At 38.0% G+C, this 21,386-nt stretch overlaps 3 protein-coding genes across 3 annotated transcripts in view; all 3 read right to left on the reverse strand.

The window, feature by feature from the left end:
- Positions 1-1,040: 1,040 nt before the first annotated feature.
- On the reverse strand, positions 1,041-3,040 carry LOC134869876 (GTP cyclohydrolase 1-like). Its single transcript, XM_063891813.1, has 6 exons — positions 2,726-3,040; positions 2,319-2,428; positions 1,959-2,014; positions 1,711-1,742; positions 1,518-1,602; positions 1,041-1,292 (listed from the first exon to the last, which is right to left on the reverse strand). Exons 1-6 carry the CDS (start codon positions 2,982-2,984, stop codon positions 1,163-1,165), a joined length of 672 nt encoding a protein of 223 aa, XP_063747883.1. The 5' UTR covers positions 2,985-3,040; the 3' UTR covers positions 1,041-1,162.
- Positions 3,041-8,496: 5,456 nt separating this feature from the next.
- On the reverse strand, positions 8,497-10,500 carry LOC134869865 (GTP cyclohydrolase 1 2-like). Its single transcript, XM_063891799.1, has 6 exons — positions 10,189-10,500; positions 9,466-9,575; positions 9,280-9,335; positions 9,087-9,118; positions 8,916-9,000; positions 8,497-8,684 (listed from the first exon to the last, which is right to left on the reverse strand). The coding sequence occupies exons 1-6, from the start codon at positions 10,445-10,447 to the stop codon at positions 8,558-8,560; spliced, it is 669 nt and encodes a 222-aa protein (XP_063747869.1). The 5' UTR covers positions 10,448-10,500; the 3' UTR covers positions 8,497-8,557.
- A 1,737-nt stretch (positions 10,501-12,237) lies between these two features.
- kank3 (KN motif and ankyrin repeat domains 3) overlaps positions 12,238-21,386 on the reverse strand; it is a 28,505-nt gene continuing 19,356 nt past the window's right edge. The window contains 9 exon segments of the mRNA XM_063891692.1: positions 12,238-12,903; positions 13,744-13,845; positions 15,306-15,506; positions 18,739-18,881; positions 19,594-19,813; positions 20,401-20,491; positions 20,768-20,961; positions 20,964-21,000; positions 21,231-21,333. Of these exon segments, the coding sequence (XP_063747762.1) occupies positions 12,841-12,903; positions 13,744-13,845; positions 15,306-15,506; positions 18,739-18,881; positions 19,594-19,813; positions 20,401-20,491; positions 20,768-20,961; positions 20,964-21,000; positions 21,231-21,333 (1,154 nt within the window). The 3' untranslated portion in view covers positions 12,238-12,840.

The raw sequence follows: 21,386 nt of genomic DNA on the forward strand, positions 1-21,386 counted from the left end.
CAAAAACAAAAATACATTTATTTTTAAAGCATGCTGGCTATTGCTCTGGTTATGCATGCTATTTTACCTATAGCCTGCCTTTGTTATATACTTTGAGATATCAAAAATATCTAATCAGCTGTTTTTTTAATTCTGTTCAGATGTTTAGGAAATATTTTCCCTAATCACAAAAACAGTTTTGAAAGATCCCTTGAGAATAGCTCCATCCTTATTTTACTTTAAAACATTTTGAACAATATTTGCAGCAAAACAATCTAGAGGATTTTATTAAGTAATGAGTAATGATTTTACTTGAAAAGAGAATCAACGTCTCATGCACCTTTAACAGATAATGTCTCTGGTTTTTTAATAGTTACTGATTTAGAGTGCCGTTCTTCAACAGCTGGTTAGTAAATGCTCCCAATACAATGGTGACTGATGACATCAAGATTAATGGCAGGATAATTAGCTAGATGTAAATCGCTTAAGAATTTTGTTTTTCCTCAATTCCACTCGGCATGCAAGGAAATACATGATACGTGTGTGTCTTTTAAACTGCCATGATGTTACATTGACTACCACAGTTTATACTACAAATTGTCCTGTACACTTAATTGGACAAATAAACATTACATCATATCAACACTTATTTAAACTATGACCTGTTGTAAAAATAAAGTACTGTTGGATCACACAGTACACTGCATTTTAAAATGCCATCGGATAGCATAAACATTCTACTATTAATACATAAAGAAAAAGGACAAGCACCGACATATGTGAGAATACTTCATGTTTATTTTAAATGTTCATTTGCGTTGAAAAGACATAACATTAATATAAATAAATATTACAGATTGGTTTTTTTTGCAACAAAGCGAATAGTAACCCACCCTCCAAAGAGCAGCCATTGAAATGTACAAAATTGTTTTAAGTCTAATGACAAAGCCAAAAAAACAACAGCACCTGTGTGGAATAAAATGAACAGAAATAGACAAATAAATTAATAAAGTACTTGTATTAAAAGTCAACTAGAAATCATGGTTGCAGCAGGCCTTCCTCGGGTGATGGTCAAATAAGATAAAAATAAATACTTAGAAAAAGCTTGAAGGTTCACCACCGCCACGAGAGACAGTACAATTAATCCCTCCTCTGTTAAATTGCCTGCTGATGTAAAAGATATTCACTTCCTGATAGCGAGGTCAAGGAACTCCTTCCTGGTGGTGGGATTATCCTGAAATGTTCCCAGCATGACACTTGTAACAGTGCTGGCGTTCATCTTCTGCACACCTCTCATCACCATGCACATGTGGCTGAAATGCACAAATAAAAAGTTGTTCAGTTCAAATTACTGTGATGAATTGAACAAAATCCATTAGATTTGTTAAATAAGAGTAAAGACATTACTCTGGGTGATGCCACAACTATCATCATAGTTTCACCATCTTATATCTTATTATATACTTTACTTGTACATCCAGATAAGATTAAGATCTGATAAGAAACTAATAGGGATGAAACAAAAGGTAAATACTCACGCAGCCTCAATCACCACTGCTACTCCAGCCGGCTCCAGCGCCTCAGAGATGGCTGAAGCAATCTGTTTGGTTAGACGTTCCTGAACTGTGGAGGAAAATGAGCAATGTCACAACTACAGCAAAAACAAAACAAATAACTGTTGAATAAGATAACAAATGTTTGTGCATACAGTATAATAGCAGTTAGTTTTACCTTGAAGCCTCCTGCTGTATATTTCAACAATTCTGGAAAAAAAAGAAGAGAATTGAATGTGTGTGTGTGTGTGTGTGTGTGTGTGTGTGTGTGTGTGTGTGTGTGTGTGTGTGTGTGTGTGTGTGTGTGTGTGTGTGTGTGTGTGTGTGTGTGTGTGTGTGTGTGTGTGTGTGTGTGTGTGTGTGTGTGTGTGTGTGTGTGTGTGTGTGTGTGTGTGTGTGTGTGGGGGGGTGTTTTTGATCACCTACCTAGCAAGCTTGCTTAGGCCAACCACTTTCTTATTTGGGAGGTATGCTATGTGAGCCTGGAAGATAAAAAAAGCAGACATAAACAAAGATACAGTTATATACAGATATTAAAATGCAAGTTCATATCAGAACATCAGTATCTGGAAATACTAATTAGACATAAACCTATATCATTGAAGGATTCAAGCTTATATCACATAGTTTAAGTGGAAATCACTGATATAAAAAAAAAATCCTGCTTAAATAATCTGTATTTGTTTATTTCAATAGATGAATAGAAGTCAGTACATTTTTGATCAATTATACATATCTGTTTTTATTTTCTTATCAATGCATAGATTCAAGACCCCAGATAATTACCTTGCCAAAGAAGGGCACCAGGTGATGTTCACAGAGAGAAAACAGCTCGATGTCCTTGACAATCACCATCTCATCGTGGTTTTCATCAAAGATTGCGTCATTCAAGATATCTGTGAATTACATGTTTGCTTCATATTCTGTATTGATATTTTAGCAAAGATACATTTAAAAGTCATATATGGTAAGGACCTAGCATTAAGCACCAAACAGATTTATGAGCTTCAAATGTTTCATAAATCAGAAGACCTGGACAATAAGCCTTCAACATTAGGTAGTCATCATAATATTCTTGATATTCATTTCAAAAATCATGTGGAGAGTCCTAACACATTAAAGTATTGAGTTTTAGTAAGCACTAAAGAAAGGTTGTTTTTTTAAACAAGACCAAGAGGGAAATCCTTCCTCACCTTGAGTGGTTTCTTTGTAGCCTTTGGTGAAGAACTGCATGGCTTTGGCTGCACGTAGAGGTGTACGTAGAAGTCCCTCCCGGTCGACGTCCTCCCCCAGCTCCCCCAGTATGGTGGTATAAGCCTTCTCAATGTGAGACAGCTTGTTTGAATCTGTGTCATCTTTGGAGTCCTTCTCTTTCTCGAACAAACCATTATGTTTGCAGATGTTCAGGTACTTGTCTTCTCCGTTGATCTCTATGTCATGTTGATACTCCATTCTGGCTCTTATGTCTTCTTTCAGTGAAAGATACTGCAGGGTAGAATGAAACAGGCTCAGTACTACACTGCTGGATTGATACTCTTAGAAAGGCCATCCCCTGGTTCTTATACCCTGCTGTGGGGCCCTCAGGCTACAGCATCACTGAAGCCTCAAGACACCCATGAAGGAAATGATTAAATGTGCATATTTGCAGATTTGATCTCTCGAGTAAGCTTAAAATCTTCACACTGACAAGGTATCTAATCACCTCACAAATCAATTCAGAATTCCCTTTCATTGAATGCCATGAAACAGCATTTGACTGATCCTGTGATGAGTTAAAATACCTAGAAATCCCATGCTCTGATTTCAGGTCACAGAGTCTAGGTATCCTTGAACAACCACCAATCACATGCAAGCCTGTACAAATGATTGTGAAGCCTTTGTCTGGATTGAGCAGTAAAGTAAAGTTGAAAATGAATAGAAATTAGGAAAATATCTGAACTGTCCTTCATTTAACCCTGTGAAAAAGTGGGGGACGTTCAGAAGAGTGTACCTTTTTATATTACACAGTAGTATTTCTCAGTTTATCAAATAAATTCAGTCAATTAAAAAAAACCATAGGGCTGTGAAAGTAATTTGAGAAGCAATCTGAGGCTTCTGTTTGAAGGACTAAGCAGCCAACACTTTTCGTAATAAAATAAACCCTATGGAGTGCTGTGATGTAGGCTGTTTTTTTTTTTTCTTAAAGCATATTTAAGTATCAAGCATAATTCATCTACATTTGATGGATTTTGCTAACTTAATTTATGAGACAATATACCTCACCTCTAGTGAGTGGGCCATTCCTTCGCATGTATTTTCTGTATGTTTTGGACACCCCTGTTCTACATAAAAAGGGAATATCATTAAAATTCCATAAACAAGAATGATCAAAGATTACATTCATCCTGAAACAGTAAATAAAGTAAGTTTGTTTGTTTATGCTATGCTAGAGAATCCTTATGAGAGATTTTTGAAGCCAGTATATTTGTACTGTGTACTCAAACAGCCTTTACATTTTTACAGAATGCTCTCTAAGAATTACTGAGCTGTTTTGAAATACACATGTTTAGAGTAATTATATAAATGTATTGATATTTTATCTGTTTATCTAAACTTTTGTTTAAAAGTGATAAAGGCCTTGGGTTTTACACTGCTGGTTTAATTTGAGATTTTAATATGAGCATTTGTCATGTAAACTGTTTCAACCATAACCTGGATAAGCGCTGTAGAATTTGGATGGATAAATCGGTTAATGCGGATGAAACGTGTACTTATCCTGACTAGGGATGTGGCGATACCAGAAATTCAGTGGCTATTACCAAACACCATGGAAATTCTACAGTTCTCTCGAACATCACAGGTCATAATTTGCTCTCAAATATATATTTTAATGTTGTGAAAACAACTCGCCTTAAACATTTTACAAGATTGAATTTGAACACATCATGATAAAGCCTCAATTTACCTTCACCCAATACTTTTTTCTTTTTAACTGAATAGAGCTTTAAAGCATCATAATCTTACTCAATGCAGCTTCTTTACATTATCTGTTAGCTACGTGATTAAGCTAAGTCGGAACATGAAGTCTGCTGGCTGCTGTCAGCTTACATTACCAGTTCTCTTTATAACCACTTTTTACACTGATTTGTTGTATTTTCCTATGTAGCCTTATCAGAGAGATGAGGGAACACCACTAGGCTTAATCCCTGATCAATAATACCTTCAGTACTGTAGAAGAGAGAGTTCGCATAAAACAAAATTTAGAATTTAGGCATCAGCTTTGTACCAAAGTATAGGTGACAGCTCTTGTTCCTGACAGTTAGATTCTTACCTAAGTATTTTTCTATATGCCCCACTAGATGAATAGCTACATTATGTTAAAAGTGTAACACAGTGAAACATTTACTGTGAAACAATCAGAAGTCTCATTGACGCAAAAAAGAAAATGGAAAAAAACTTTAACGCATCATGCCCGTTAACATAACACACTGTTAACACTGCCACATGACAGCACTCCATGCCTAAACTCCTTCAACTCAGGCGACTCTTGATCCTGTTTTTGTGTTGGGACCAGACGGATAACCAATTGAGCATACTCGTTTTGAACAGATTTACATGGTTTGTGTAAGGCATGTTCCTTTTTGTTTCATTTGCTTCCAAGAATTTTCAAACTAAGTTGGAACATTATAGATTTATCTGCTTGGCCACATTTGATCAAAATGTCAAGATTCAGATGTGATAAACTGTGTCATGATATGAACACAGAAAAAAAAAATTCCCTGCCAATACTTGTTACTTGTTGAGAAAGTTGGTTTATTTTCCCCTGTTATAAGCTACATACTTGCATAACTGTGGTCTGTTTGAATGAGGAGATTTTATAAGATGAATATGGTCATTATTGTATCAAGATCAGCCACATTAAACAGCAAATACATATTTGGCCCTTAAAATTCCATTTGGGTAAATCTCTAAAATTACCAACTTTTGGGTCCTGGCTTCACGCTGTTACAGCCGAGCATTTACATCAACACAAGACCAACCTGCTGACTGTCTTGTGCTTCAGAAGAAGGCTGGGTCTACCCACATCTTGTAATACATCAAGATAAACCCAGTGCGTCAGACAGGGCCAAAACCAAATGTATTAAAAGGTGAAACGCTATGCTAATTTTCAGGTTCATACTTGTATTTTGGGTTTGTACTACAACATGTTTACTTGTTTGTTTTTTAACCCGTGCTACCTACTTTCTCAGTTGGTAGAACCAGCACATGATTTGGTGTACACAGTATGGTGTAAATATAAGGCACTTGTTCTCCCACGGTCTCTTCCTGCCTGAGCTTTGATCATCAGTGGTGTCTGAATAGGAACATCAGGTTGTCTCCCCCTCCCCGCCAGTCTCTTCTTCATTCGTTCCTCATTTAGCTTTTTAAAATAACCTGCTGCTTCTTTTTTAGAATACAGTAACAGCTAAATGTATTGTTTAGTATATTATTATTATTATTATTATTTAGTATAACATATATGTTGTATTGTTGGAGGAGCTCAGGACTTAAGTTTGTCATTGCTGTATTTACACTGTAGCTACTGTGCATATGTCAATAAAGCCTTTGAATCTTGAATCCATGTTGCTACGTACAGGTTTGTTACGTGCTGTAACATTTAATGAAAGACTGAGGAGCACCTCCATAGAAAAATAACCATGAAATATCCTCTAACATAACCCGATATAAAAAGTACTTAAGTTTAGTCTGATGCTATACATTACTGGGAACATGTCAAGTTGAACTCACAAACTCACAAAAAATGGTTGCATTTGGGAACATGTGGGTCCCCCCGTGGTTGGGTCGGGACACCTTGGTTTTAATACATTTACAATGCTGTACATATGATAAAAAATGGAACTATGAAAAACAAAATATGTTTGCATGCACATGATTTGTTAAACACGTAATACTGGTTTATTAGTGTTCTGTCCTCTGTGTTGGTTGTTAGGCAGATCAGTACTTATCCCTTTCCTTTCCTGAAGTCTGAAAGAGACCATTAGCACTTTGTGCGCTCTAAGAAATACAGCAATGAACACATATCATTAAAAGCTTTATGATAATGAACAACCTGCTTCAGTTGATCCTTATCAAATAAATGATTGTTCTCATTTTACTTTTAAAGCTTGTTTTTTTCTTACGGATGTGTATTCTGGCAAATGTTTTCCCTTCCTATCGCTGATCAGACTTACAGTGGGGCAAAAAAGTATTTAGTCAGCCACCAATTGTGCAAGTTCTCCCATTTAAAAAGATGAGAGAGGCCTGTAATTTTTATCATAGGTATACCTCAACTATGAGAGACAGAATGAGAAAAAAAAATCCAGGAAATCACATTGTAGGATTTTTAATGAATTAATTATAAATTCCTCGGTAAAATAAGTATTTGGTCACCTACAAACAAGCAAGATTTCTGGCTCTCACAGACCTGTAACTTCTTCTTTAAGAGGCTCCTCTGTCCTCCACTCGTTACCTGTATTAATGGCACCTTTTTTAACTCGTTATCAGTATAAAAGACACCTGTCCACAACCTCAAACAGTCATACTCCAACTCCACTATGGCCAAGACCAAAGAGCTGTCAAAGGAGACCAGAGACAAAATTGTAGACCTGCACCAGGCTGGGAAAACTGAATCTGCAATAGGTAAGCAGCTTGGTGTGAAGAAATCAACTGTGGGAGCAATTATTAGAAAATGGAAGACATACAAGACCACTGCTAATCTCCCTCCATCTGGGGCTCCACGCAAGATCTCACCCCGTGGGGTCAAAATGATCACAAGAACGGTGAGCAAAAATGCCAGAACCACACGGGGGGACCTAGTGAATGACCTGCAGAGAGCTGGGACCAACGTAACAGAGGCTACCATCAGTAACACACTACGCCGCCAGGGACTTAAATCCTGCCGTTCCAGACGTGTCCCCCTGCTTAAGCCAGTACATGTCCAGGCCCGTCTGAAGTTTGCTAGAGGGCATTTGGATGATCCAGAAGAGGATTGGGAGAATGTCATATGGTCAGATGAAACCAAAATAGAACTTTTTGGTAGAAACTCAACTCGTCGTGTTTGGAGGAGAAAGAATGCAGAGTTGCATCCAAAGAACACCATACCTACTGTGAAGCATGGGGGTGGAAACATCATGCTTTGGGGCTGTTTTTCTGCAAAGGGACCAGGACGACTGATCCGTGTAAAGGAAAGAATGAATGGGGCCATGTATCGTGAGATTTTGAGTGAAAACCTCCTTCCATCAGCAAGGGCACTGAAGATGAAGCGTGGCTGGGTCTTTCAGCATGACAATGATCCCAAACACACCGACAGGGCAACGAAGGAGTGGCTTCGTAAGAAGCATTTCAAGGTCCTGGAGTGGCCTAGCCAGTCTCCAGATCTCAACCCCATAGAAAATCTTTGGAGGGAGTTGAAAGTCTGTGTTGCCCAGCGACAGCCCCAAAACATCACTGCTTTAGAGGAGATCTGCATGGAGGAATGGGCCAAAATACCAGCAACAGTGTGTGAAAACCTTGTGAAGACTTACAGAAAACGTTTGACCTCTGTCATTGCCAACAAAGGGTATATAACAAAGTATTGAGATGAACTTTTGTTATTGACCAAATACTTATTTTCCACAATCATTTGAAATAAATTCTTTAAAAATCCTACAATGTGATTTCCTGGATTTTTTTCTCTCATAGTTGAGGTATATAAAAATGACAGGCCTCTCTCATCTTTTTAAATGGGAGAACTTGCACAATTGGTGGCTGACTAAATACTTTTTTGCCCCACTGTATGTCTTATAGATAAAGGAGTGAAAACACACTGAAATTTAGAATCACTTTCATCTTTATTTTCAACATGTTTTTTATACAGTGGAGTTCTTTATAGTCGTTAAATTAAACAGATATAACCACATGACGATCATTTCACATTTCAGTGTAATTATTACATAGCTACAGTAAACAAAGTTATTATCTCAAGTAAGAACGCCAACATCTGATCTTTTTGATGAGGTAAAGACTTTTCACGTCTTTATAAGCGCAAGGAACTCCTTCCTGGTGGTGGGATTATCCTGAAATGTTCCCAACATGACACTTGTAACAGTGCTGGCGTTCATCTTCTGCACACCTCTCATCACCATGCACATGTGGCTGAAATGCACAAAGAAGGATATTTAAATTGATGTAATGCAGATCCATGATAATATGCCTCCTCTATGAGCTTATGTGATACATTATTGGTGCAAATAACTTTGTTGTAGCACTATCAAAGAAGCCATGATATAAAATACATCCAAAAGAGAATTTTGTTAAATCTTTCTGGTACATTATTACCAAACAAATAAATGAATAATTGGGATGAAGCAAAAGTGAAATACTCACGCAGCCTCAATCACCACTGCTACTCCAGCCGGCTCCAGCGACTCAGAGATGGCTGAAGCGATCTGTTTAGTTAGACGCTCTTGAACTGTGGAGAAATGAACCTATTATATGTTGTGTAAAGAAAAGATAAAAAAATAACACAAACAAAGGAATAAGACTATAGTTGTATACCTTGAAGTCTCCTGCTGAAGATCTCAACAATTCTGAAATGATACAAAAATAAAGATGTCATGAAAGTGTATGTGCTTAGGTGTGTGTGTGTGTGTGTGTGTGTGTGTGTGTGTGTGTGTGTGTGTGTGTGTGTGTGTGTGTGTGTGTGTGTGTGTGTGTGTGTGTGTGTGTCTGTGTTTTTAAATGTTATTACCTAGCAAGCTTGCTGAGTCCAACTACCTTCTTGTTTGGGAGGTATGCTATGTGAGCCTGAATGATAGAAAAAACAAGTTAGAAATGCAAAATATTTTTTATTTGCCATACAGAATCCAATACAGAAAGGTAGTATCTTAGAATATTTAAAAGTAAAGATCTTTTAATAACTTTGTCAATAGATTACCTTGCCAAAGAAGGGCACCAGGTGATGTTCACAGAGAGAAAACAGCTCGATGTCCTTGACAATCACCATCTCATCGTGGTTTTCATCAAAGATTGCGTCATTCAAGATATCTGTGAAAGATTGATCAATGAGTTTTACTTTATGTATTCGTACACGAGCAAATTAAAAATAGCCGAGTATACGTTTTGTAAAAAGTTCAAATATGGCGATTAAGTTTATCGTGTAAGGGCTCAAGAATGTGCAGTTGTCTAGTTATTATAAACAGTAGGCCAGAGGTGTGCATTGAGTAGTAAAATAAATACCAAATGTGCAGCATCTTCAGGTGTCCTTGTACTCTGTTAGGGATGCATTATTACCAGATATCCGTAAGATACAGTACTTACTTGAATAGCTGGATCAGGTATTGGATGAAAATGGACCGATTGGGTATTGATAGATCATGTTATAAATACAAATTCAGAACATTTATATGTGTTTTAATATGTTACATTTTATTCCTATACTCCTCTCTGTTCGTAAGTTTGTTGCTGATTTATTTTCAAAAGGCCTGTCTTGAGAATGACACTCAATGACATTACCTGTCTTCATAAAGGTTCAATAATAAATCTTTGTCTTTGTGAAGTCCGCTAACATAAGGAACCTGGCTCTCTCAAACCTGCATTTGTACAGCCCAGGAGACACTCCAGTTTAGCACTACTCAATCCTTTTATCTGTAAGACTCACCTTGAGTGGTTTCTTTGTAGCCTTTGGTGAAGAACTGCATGGCTTTGGCTGCACGTAGAGGTGTACGTAGAAGTCCCTCCCGGTCGACGTCCTCCCCCAGCTCCCCCAGTATGGTGGTATAAGCCTTCTCAATGTGAGACAGCTTGTTTGAATCTGTGTCATCTTTGGAGTCCTTCTCTTTTTTGCACAAACCATTATGTTTGCAGATGTTCAGGTACTCGTCTTCTCCGTTGATCTCTACATCCTGTTGATACTCCATTCTGGCTCTTATGTCTTCTTTCAGTGAAAGATACTGCAGGGTAGAATGAAACAGGCTCAGTACTACACTGCTGGATTGATGCTCTCAGAAAGGCCGTCCCCTGGTTCTTATACCCTGCTGTGGGGCCCTCAGGCTGTGGTGTCATTGAAGCCGGATTAAGCCATAACATTCATGCAGGAGAAGCTATCAACTCACCACGCAAATCAATTTAAAATGATTTCGAGGAATAGTCATTTGACATGTCCTATGATTTAAATACCTAAATGTACCATGCTGTCAAGTGACTTCAACATTAAATATAAAACAAAAACTGTGACTAGCACTAATATACATTCACTTCCAAAAGGTTTCTTGGAAATCTTTCTGCACACATTGAGTCTGTTCTTTCAAGGAGTTAGGGTCAGGGTGTCTATAATTTGTTCATTGTTCTAGCGTCTGCTGCTTCATCAAGCAGGAAACAGAAGGAATATCGTATTAAAAATAACAACCTTTTATAAGTAAAAATCCTTACTTTTCATTAAAGACTAACTGGCTATATCTTATAATTTTGCTATCAGTCTAAATTCTGCCATGACTAATAATGCATCAGTAAATGTTTGATGCATTGAAATGTGAAAATGTAGTCTGCCCTATTTTGTTCATTTAAATTCATTAATCTCTAACAGCAAAATAATCACAGAATCATAAACCAGGAATAGGTCTTCCTTAACAATTTCACCATAACCAGATGATGGATTAAACGTCACTTTTCGGTTAAATGATAGTGTAATTAAACATTGCCACCAAGTTTCACTCTTTCAGGACTTAATTTTTTAAAGGTTGAAAATGAACCAAAACTGAAAGAATGTATACGCATTATGTCTATACTATATGTGAAGCTTGTTAACATAGGATACATTTATTTATATTGGTGAAATGTATATATAAGGTAATGTTGGTTATCAATGTCTTTTGCTAATGATTCAATGTGCTGTGAATCTGTTCTTATCTACATCCCTTAGTTTAGTTATAATACATTCATCAAGCGATCTTGTAATTGACATGCATATTAAATAAAATAAATTAAACTTAACTCTAAACACTTAGATTATTAATGACATTTACTCTAAGAAATAACTTAACTCTCATTTTGCCACATCATTAAATGCACTAGATTACAATTTTGAGGTATTTAGAGTTTTGCACTCAGTACTTTTTAATCAAATGAATGTTGATTTATTTTTATCAGTTAAGATCTGACTTTTGATCCTGGCAGGTAAATTACTTAGTGATACACATGAATGCATCAATTATTATGATTCAGTAATATAATTGCTAATTGTATTTGTATAGCTCTTTTCAAAATGACAAACATTGTCCTGAAATGCACTACTCTTTTACTAATGCTACTTTAAGTATATGTTGATGCTGATGTTAATGTACTCAAACTGTTACACTTGAGGCTTTAATGCAGGACTTTTATTTATAACAGAATATTCCACTCAATTGAATTTCTATTTGACCTAATTCAAAAATATCCATGTACTTCCAACTCTTACAAATCAGTTTCAGAAGAATAAACACCATTTTGTCTATAAAGGTTTTGAAATGAAAGTGTTTCTTCTTAATTAACTTTTTGTTTCCAGATGCAGACTTCAGGATTCATGCATCCCTGTTCAGCTCTGGTAGAAAAGTAATATTACGATCAACCTTATTGTTAGTTTGCCGAGTTTGGATTAATAATGCTTCACAGAACATGTAGAAAACTACATGATTTCAGAACACAAAAACAACCAGTTTGTGTCATCATGTATTATGCAAATATGTTTATTTCAGAAATGAATATTTATATATATATATTTATTTATATAATCATACACTGCACAGACAGTTAGTGCAGACGAATATGAAGGTGAAGAGGTTTAACCAAGGATGCACAGAAAAGTCATAGAAGTAGAAGACTTGGGACATTCCACACCAGGGATCCAAGATGACCACTTTTCTGCACCGACTGTAACGCTTGACCCATATTGTGATGTCGGTTTGGGCTTACATTGAGACCTATGGGTGCAGGTTTTTTAACGTGCATCATATCCCACTGGTGTATATTGCCCCTTAACAGTAGAAATATTAGAGGGAGTGCAAATAATAAATGTAAAGGTCTCATCTCGTCACAGAAAACAAACAAGCGCTAGAGACCTCATTTAGACATGCTAAGAGCTCATATTAGTCAAGAATAATATATAACCATTCACAACTTTTATGAAAAAATAAGATTTTCATATTAACAATACTTATAAATGCAAGACATATGGCAATATATAAATACATATATATTTAAGAAAATTCCAGTGGAGCGTTTCACAGCTCAGATCCAGTTAATCTGTTCATCTACATGAGCGGCCATGATCCTTTCAGTCTAAAGGCCAGGACTTGTGGGGGCTGGTGGGGTTTCTCGGCTGGGTCTTTGGACTCCCCTGAAAGACATTAAACACGCACAATTATTCAATACCCTGCAAAGGATTACATTTTTGGATGTTAGTTGGCAACTCTTAAATCAATCGACAACTAGTTTGACAATCGATAAATTGGTTTGAGTCATTTTTTAAGAAAAAAAATCTAAATCATTTGATTCGAGCTTCTTTAATATGGGTATTTTCTGATTTCTTTACGCTTCTACGAAAGTAAACTTAATAATTCTTAGTTTGGACAAAAAAAATGTGTTTGAGGAGGTCAAATGGGCTTTGGGAAACACAACAAACAACCAATTTCATAATTTAAATCGAGAAAATAATCAACAGATTAATCCGAAATATAAATAATAATTAGTTGCAGCACTGTTATTAAAATATTAAGAAAACTAAATTGATGGTACCTTGACAAAACCTATAGGGGGCAGCAGTGCACCTTCAGTTAGTGCCGCCTACACCCAAACTAAAGCTGGGAGCTGCTGAGGAACTGATCCGACCCACAAATACAACACAGATATGCTGTAGTGTGACCTGCACAGACGTCAGCCTCCTTGCATACATGCCATTTCCAGCAGATTTAAAGTGGCTGGCTTTCAGAAAACCAACAATGAATCACTTCTCAAACATTAACTCTTCACTCCAAATGTGTATTCTTTCTTTCCATGCTGTTTAACATATAATAAAAACAAAACCAGACACGTCTGCATGAAAACTAAAGGTGTATTCACCAAAGTTTAAACTCTGTTTTGTTTTTTCAGTTGTTGTGTTCCTTTACATGTGTCATTTGTACAAGTTATACTGCCCTATCTCCACAGAGGAAGAGGAGGGGGGTGGAATGGGACCCACCACAGCAGGCTGGGACTTGGCATAGTTCATATGGGCGTAGAGCAGCACAGCTGTGTCATTGTGAGACGCCTCCAGTGCGATGGAAAGGGCATTGCTGCCATCCTACAGACAGAAGAAAGGAGAAACAGATCAAGTAGGAGGAGTTTATTGACCCTTAAGAAAACAGAGGGCTTTTAACTTTGACATGGACCATGTGATCCACACTGTTTTTACTCCTGTCTGGATGTGTGACATCACTTTTGTGAATGACGTTGGGGTAGCTAATTCATTCTCACCAGTTTTGTCACTTTCATGCATCCATGTTTGTCCAGTAAACTATATCTAACGTCTTAACCAGGAAACTGTAACGCTTTGCAACAAGAGATTTTAATGACATTTGAGACTGTTCTTGTTTCTTATTTGCATTCACCGCATTAACTATTTATCCTGGGTTTAACTCGCCTACCATAGTCTAGCTAGCAAGCTGTCCAGACAGAACTCACATGCTTTATGTTGTTACTTAGACCTAATTAGACAGTATTAAGGTAATTAAACCAAATTGGTGGACTCTTAAACCTTGGATTTAAAATGTAAAACTAAATAATGTTAAGCAATGGCCCTGCATTATTGTACATACAACTGTACTGTGTTTTACAGTGATGGTTTGTCATGCTGTTCTGGGTTTTTAGAGGACAGTAAGCGGGGGATTTTCCAAATCTTTTACATCCCCCCCCAGTCCTGTCAGTCCAGCTGTGCTGCACTGAAACACAATCCAGGAGCTCCTGCACTGAAGGACCAACTCATTCATTGTACAGATGTGAATTCTCAAATATCTGTCTGACTGGCCTCTCCTCAAGCATGCAGACCAATCCTCTGTGAAATCAATTTAAAACACACAGCTGTGCAAAAACAAAGCGAGAAATGTCCCAAGCAGCGAATGTGAAGAGTTTTGTTTCAGGTTCTATTTGAGAAAAAGATAATGTAAACTAACAAATCCACAACTATGTGATATAATTAAAGAACATATCTTTGGTGCATAATATATGCCAGTTCTGGACATAAAAAGTTCATATCTTATACTTATGCAATTTTTCCATCTTTTTGGTTTGAGGAAACTAACAGCTGCTGACTTGTGAATGGGTCATGTGGTGAAGTATGCAGAGGACTCGTGCAAGAGCCTGCAGGGCTGAAATCTGCAAGTCTGCGGTTGTTAACAGAGGAGTTGTGGCTTTATAATTCATCCCGAGGGGCTTGTGAGTAGACCAGGATTGGGTTTCCTGTACACAGCACTGATTTCGGTAAAAGGCATAAGAAACTAATCTGATTGTGGCTCTTTAGTTCTAACAAAGAAAATCTTGAAAGAAGAGAAACCAAAAAGAGGTGGCAAGGAGAGGAAATTTGAGAGACAAATTTCCCAGGAGAAGCCATTTCCTGAGCATGGATTAAGCTGAATTCCAGACAAGCAAGTATTCAGATGTTTTCAGCAGTCAGACAATCCAACAGCTGGCCTCATCTGTAGGCTCAGCACAGGCTACTGAAGACATCCCCTCAATCTGTGCATCAGATAACTGTAAAAGCCTCACATTGTCAACAATGGATATGTCGCAACCAGGTTGTTCCAGGAGCAGTTTGACTATCTCAGCCCGGCCATGTTCACTAGCACACATCAGAGCTGTGGATCCTTCGTCGTCCTGCACGTTGACGTCAGCGCCACATTCCAGCAGCGCCCGCACCATCTCCTGACGACCGTGGCTAACAGCTAGCATCAATGCTGTCTGGCCCGCCTGCAAAGGTAAAGGATTATAAACACGTCATTTAATCCAAAGAAAATACAGTTTTTGTGTATTGGGAATTGTTGACTTTAACTGAAGTTTTATCAGGGGTATTAGTTATTAAAGACAAACCATGCTTTCCTGTTTTTCAGCACTATCCTACCAGCACAGTTTTGTCTTCATTTGCACAGCTTATCAAGTCACTTATACAAAGGGTCAAACAAGGACTTTTGCCTTTTGCCGAAGTCATTCATCATATAGACACCCCCGTCAAAAAGCTCATTCTAAAAACACAGCAGAAAATATTATTACATTTCTGATTCAAAAATGTATTGTGTGCCTTGTGTTTTGTTCCCCACGGCAACAATAACAAGTGCCAGTAATTGGGTTTATAGCCAGTGATGCTATAAATCCAGAGTCCTATGACTTGGCAGTGTGAAAGCCTGTCAGGCGCTGTGTCCAAACACATACTCTACACAACCTGATTAGATCAGGCAAAGAGATAAAACCACTTAAAAAGTCAACAGATTCTCATGAATGTCTCACGTTACCCAACACATTACGTTAACCCAATCCGACTTAAAACATATCACTCGACTGGCTCTAAATGTAGTGCTTCATTACAACAGTAAATGCTCTTAACAGAGAATAAAAAGCTTAAATCCCCAGTGCACTGCCTACCTTCACTCTAACTAGCAAGTTGTTGCAGTGAAAACTAGTAGGGTTGTTAACCAATCCATTGGTAGTCTAAATCGATGATACACATACAGTGGGGCAAAAAAGTATTTAGTCAGCCACCAATTGTGCAAGTTCTCCCATTTAAAAAGATGAGAGAGGCCTGTTATTTTTATCATAGGTACACTTCAACTATGAGAGACAGAATGAGAAAAAAGAATCCAGAAAATCAAATTGTCTGATTTTTAAAGAATTTATTTTCAAATGATTGTGGAAAATAAGTATTTGGTCAATAACAAAAGTTCATCTCAATACTTTGTTATATACCCTTTGTTGGCAATGGCAGAGGTCAAACGTTTTCTGTAAGTCTTCACAAGGTTTTCACAACCTTTAAGTTATTTTGGCCCATTCCTCCATGCAGATCTCCTCTAAAGCAGTGATGTTTTGGGGCTGTCGCTGGGCAACACAGACTTTCAACTCCCTCCAAAGATTTTCAATGGGGTTGAGATCTGGAGACTGGCTAGGCCACTCCAGGACCTTGAAATGCTTCTTACGGAGCCACTCCTTCGTTGCCCTGGCGGTGTGTTTGGGATCACTGTCATGCTGAAAGACCCAGCCATGCTTCATCTTCAGTGCCCTTGCTGATGGAAGGAGGTTTTCACTCAAAATCTCACGATACATGGCCCCATTCATTCTTTCCTTTACACGGATCAGTCGTCCCTTTGCAGAAAAACAGCCCCAAAGCATGATGTTTCCACCCCCATGCTTCACAGTAGGTATGGTGTTCTTTGGATGCAACTCTGCATTCTTTCTCCTCCAAACACGACGAGTTGAGTTTTTACCAAAAAGTTCTATTTTGGTTTCATCTGACCATATGACATTCTCCCAATCCTCTTCTGGATCATCCAAATGCCCTCTAGCAAACTTCAGACGGGCCTGGACATGTACTGGCTTAAGCAGGGGGACACGTCTGGAACTGCAGGATTTAAGTCCCTGGCGGCGTAGTGTGTTACTGATGGTAGCCTCTGTTACTTTGGTCCCAGCTCTCTGCAGGTCATTCACTAGGTCCCCCCATGTGGTTCTGGGATTTTTGCTCACCATTCTTGTGATCATTTTGACCCCACGGTGTGAGATGTTGCGTGGAGCCCCAGATGGAGGGAGATTAGCAGTGGTCTTGTATGTCTTCCATTTTCTAATAATTGCTCCCACAGTTGATTTCTTCACACCAAGCTGCTTACCTATTGCAGATTCAGTTTTTCCAGCCTGGTGCAGGTCTACAATTTTGTCTCTGGTCTCCTTTGACAGCTCTTTGGTCTTGGCCATAGTGGAATTTGGAGTATGACTGTTTGAGGTTGTGGACAGGTGTCTTTTATACTGATAACGAGTTCAAAAAGGTGCCATTAATACAGGTAACGAGTGGAGGACAGAGGAGCCTCTTAAAGAAGAAGTTACAGGTCTGTGAGAGCCAGAAATCTTGCTTGTTTGTAGGTGACCAAATACTTATTTTACAGAGGAATTTATAATTAATTCATTAAAAATCCTACAATGTGATTTCCTGGATTTTTTTTCTCATTTTGTCTCTCATAGTTGAGGTATACCTATGATGAAAATTACAGGCCTCTTTCATCTTTTTAAATGGGAGAACTTGCACAATTGGTGGCTGACTAAATACTTCTTTGCCCCACTGTACATATAAAAAGCTATTTGTGGCATATTCAATTATTTCAAATGTAATTATTTATAATGTAAATCATATCAGACTTAAAGTCAACCAGCCCATTCTCATATGATGTAAGAAAAATAAATCAGGCGTCAAAGCTGTTGCCATTGTGTTTGCCAGCAGTAATTATAAAAATTTTAAAAATGCCATTTATTAAACCAAAGATATTACATTTTGATATGTTCACACACCGAGTCTATCAAGTAGTGTTGCAGTGTCAGGCTTTTTATTAAATCAGCTAATCCAAACTGTCAGACCTGCAAAAACATGAAATTATTTAACACCTGAACCCTTAACCGCAAACTACCAACTTGCATTTAACTATGCGTTTAAGTAGCACAAATGTATAGACTGAGACAAGATCAAATGAACCCTGTAAACACACATATGCCCCAATACCCATGAAAATAATGGATTTTGTTATGGATGGAAGGTGTTAGCTGTAGAGTTATTAAGTCGTGTTGAACTACTTTGATGGTCTGTGTGCGTTAGTGTGTTTAAATGTCAGTGTAAACCAGCAGTGAGGAATACTGTAAAAACCCCAATGCAATGCTAGTCACAGATCAAATTAGTGGATCATTCACCTCCCTTACAGTTTTTCTGTTTGGCTGTGATATGTAGAATCTATCCTGTGTTCTGGTTCAAAATAAATGCTACCCTTAATGCAGATGAAAGTAATGACTGCAGTAAAAGGACCGTGGGAACATGAAATTAGTAACAGTGTGTGTGTGTGTGTGTGTGTGTGTGTGTGTGTGTGTGTGTGTGTGTGTGTGTGTGTGTGTGTGTGTGTGTGTGTGTGTGTGTGTGTGTGTGTGTGTGTGTGTGTGTGATGAACTGATGATGACTTGCCTGGCTGGCCTTGGCGTTGACGTTGCCTTTACTGAAGAGCCTCTTGACCACAGCCATGTCGTCCTCCTCCTTCACAGTAGAGAGGGCAGCCAGCATGATGGCTGTGTAGCCCGCCTTGTTCTGCTTATCCACACTGCACACACCTGCAGGGAGCGCATAAAGGATCATCAGCCAAATTGGAAATGTATATTTATAATTCTATTTTTTTGTTGTTGAATAAAGCAGATAAATAATCGGCAGATAATACATTTCAAAAGTCATGAGTGTTCTTTGTTTGTATTAGTATTAGTTTGTTTAAGTCTAAGACAACTAAAGTAATATTAAATAATTCATCTTTGCATACCACAGTTCATTTTACCCAGTTTTTTTTTTACCTCAGGAGCGTATAAACTAGAAGTTAAAAGTTATTTTAAAGTTCAAAAATGAAATGTTATAGGTAAGTAAGATCATGTGTTCAAAACATTTTGTCAGTGCAAAAACCCAAATATAATACATTTGTATACATCGAAACAGAAAACCAGGAAATCTCAGTATGAGAATTAAATCAAGTTACATTTCTACCGTTATTTTTCTGTACATGCAGCTCTAATCTGTTTAGTTTTACTAAAATTATAAATGTTAGCTTTTCCAACAATCTATCATCATCATCTGCACTTCATGTAACATCCTTTTCTTTCGCACCCTCACACTACAAGAAAGAATATTCAGCAATTTAAAAAAAAATCTGACAATACACTTTTTCCTCCCCATTGACTCAGAGACCTGGGGTCCCTAGATGAGAGGTGAGCAGTTGGATTATTTACTGGGTTAGACACTTAATGGTGTACTGTGGGTCATTCTCAGAAGGTCACTTACTTGTGTCCAGCAGCAGCCCCACCACACCAAAGTTGGAGTGGGAGACGCTGTAGTGGAGCGCAGTGTTGCCATTGCCGTCGGTCATGTTGACCACGTGCTCCAGCAGCACAGACGACACCTCAGAGAACGCCATCAGGTAGTCTGAGACCCGAGGAGGCTGAGCCATCTTTGCGCTGGAGATACGGAACCACTCGAGCTGGACGATGTGGGTGCTGGAGAGCTGAAGGTGAGGGGGGGGATGTAAGTAAGTTTACATTACACAAGACACGTAAACAGCAACTGCAGGATATTTATCTCAGCAGCTAAAAAACATGAAGCTGTTATTGTTCTCAGTGGTTGAAATTGGCAATCTTACCTTTGGTAATTTTATTTTGACACAAAAACTTTTTTTGTCTCAATTTTTTGAAAGCAGTAACAGTATTTCAACATATTGGTATTATTGCTTTTACTGAAATAAAATATCTGAGTTAATTGTCCACCACTGATTTTACAAGTGCTAGTCCCTCACAAACATTTATTTGGTGAAATTCAAAACTATTGTCTAGTCAGTGTATTTCAGCGAACAGGATTTGTCTCAAGTTAATGGGGACCTGGCTTTCCTTTTTAACCATCTACTAAACTCAACAGTGATACAGATTCTGAGTCTTTTCTTAGTAAGCATCTCCTGTTGTTTGTAATGTTAGCTAGGGCAGAAATATCCCCAAACAATAATAAGCAGTCTTACAGCTTTCATCACATTGTTTAAGTGCTAAAATAAAATGTGTCACCAAGTGATATAATGAATAGAAGAAGCATGCAGGGACGCACCTCTTCCTTACTCTTCAGTGTTTTCACGTCATCGTTCAGGTGGTTCTTCAGAATGAGGCACGCTTCTCTCATTTTTGAGCTCAGCTCAAATCTGTATCAAACAATGTTGGATGTTTAAACACAAAACAAAACCTGCTTTCTTTACATTGTTTCAGTTTCTACAATTGCATGTGGATTTAGCCATTTATGTCATTGTACATTTTTTGTATATTTAACTAGGAAGATTGTCCTCCAACGTGGTTTGGGTTACATTTATATAAATCCAATTTAAATCGGGAAATTACATTCACACATTTTGAGCCTTGTGTTCTGAAACTGAATTCATTAATACAGCGAATGTATATTTAGGTACTGAGTAACAACGTACTTCTCTTTCACATCATCAGAGGAATAATTTGAAGCTCTCAGGTTTTCCTCATCAGTGTCACTCTCATCCAGGTTAACATTTCTTTCTTCCTCCGATGTTTCTTCCTCCAGAGCTGCTTCATCCTCCTCAGTGCTGTCCAAGCACTCACCCTCTCCACTTTCCTCAGAAGAACTACCATCTTCCTCTTCTTCCTCTCCTCCTCCTCCTCTTCTTCACTGGAGGTGGATTCATACCTGGGAGACACACACATTTGCTGGAATACAAAGCAACTTGTGCCTTTCACATCTTAGGCAATCTTACAACCTTTCATTTTGAAAGCAAAAGTGCAGTTGGTGAGGAAAAACGTGTTTTGTTTGTTACATGTAAATCCTGTGACCTATGTAAAAGTGTTATTTCCAACCTCTAAGCCATCTGCTGCCCTCAAATCTATTTTAACTGTGCTAAAATAAATAATGTTACCCACCCTCCATTTAGTATGCCGACAAACTGCAGGCTCTTCTTGCCAGCGGTGCGATTCTCGCCTGAGTTACTCCCATCCTTCCTCTTCATGATTGATTTCAGCATACCTGTTACCATAAAGGAAGCAGACGGATCAAACAGAGGAACACACAACTCACCC

Source organism: Eleginops maclovinus, chromosome 9, assembly GCF_036324505.1.
Source record: "Eleginops maclovinus isolate JMC-PN-2008 ecotype Puerto Natales chromosome 9, JC_Emac_rtc_rv5, whole genome shotgun sequence".
NCBI classification, from domain to species: Eukaryota; Metazoa; Chordata; class Actinopteri; order Perciformes; family Eleginopidae; genus Eleginops; species Eleginops maclovinus.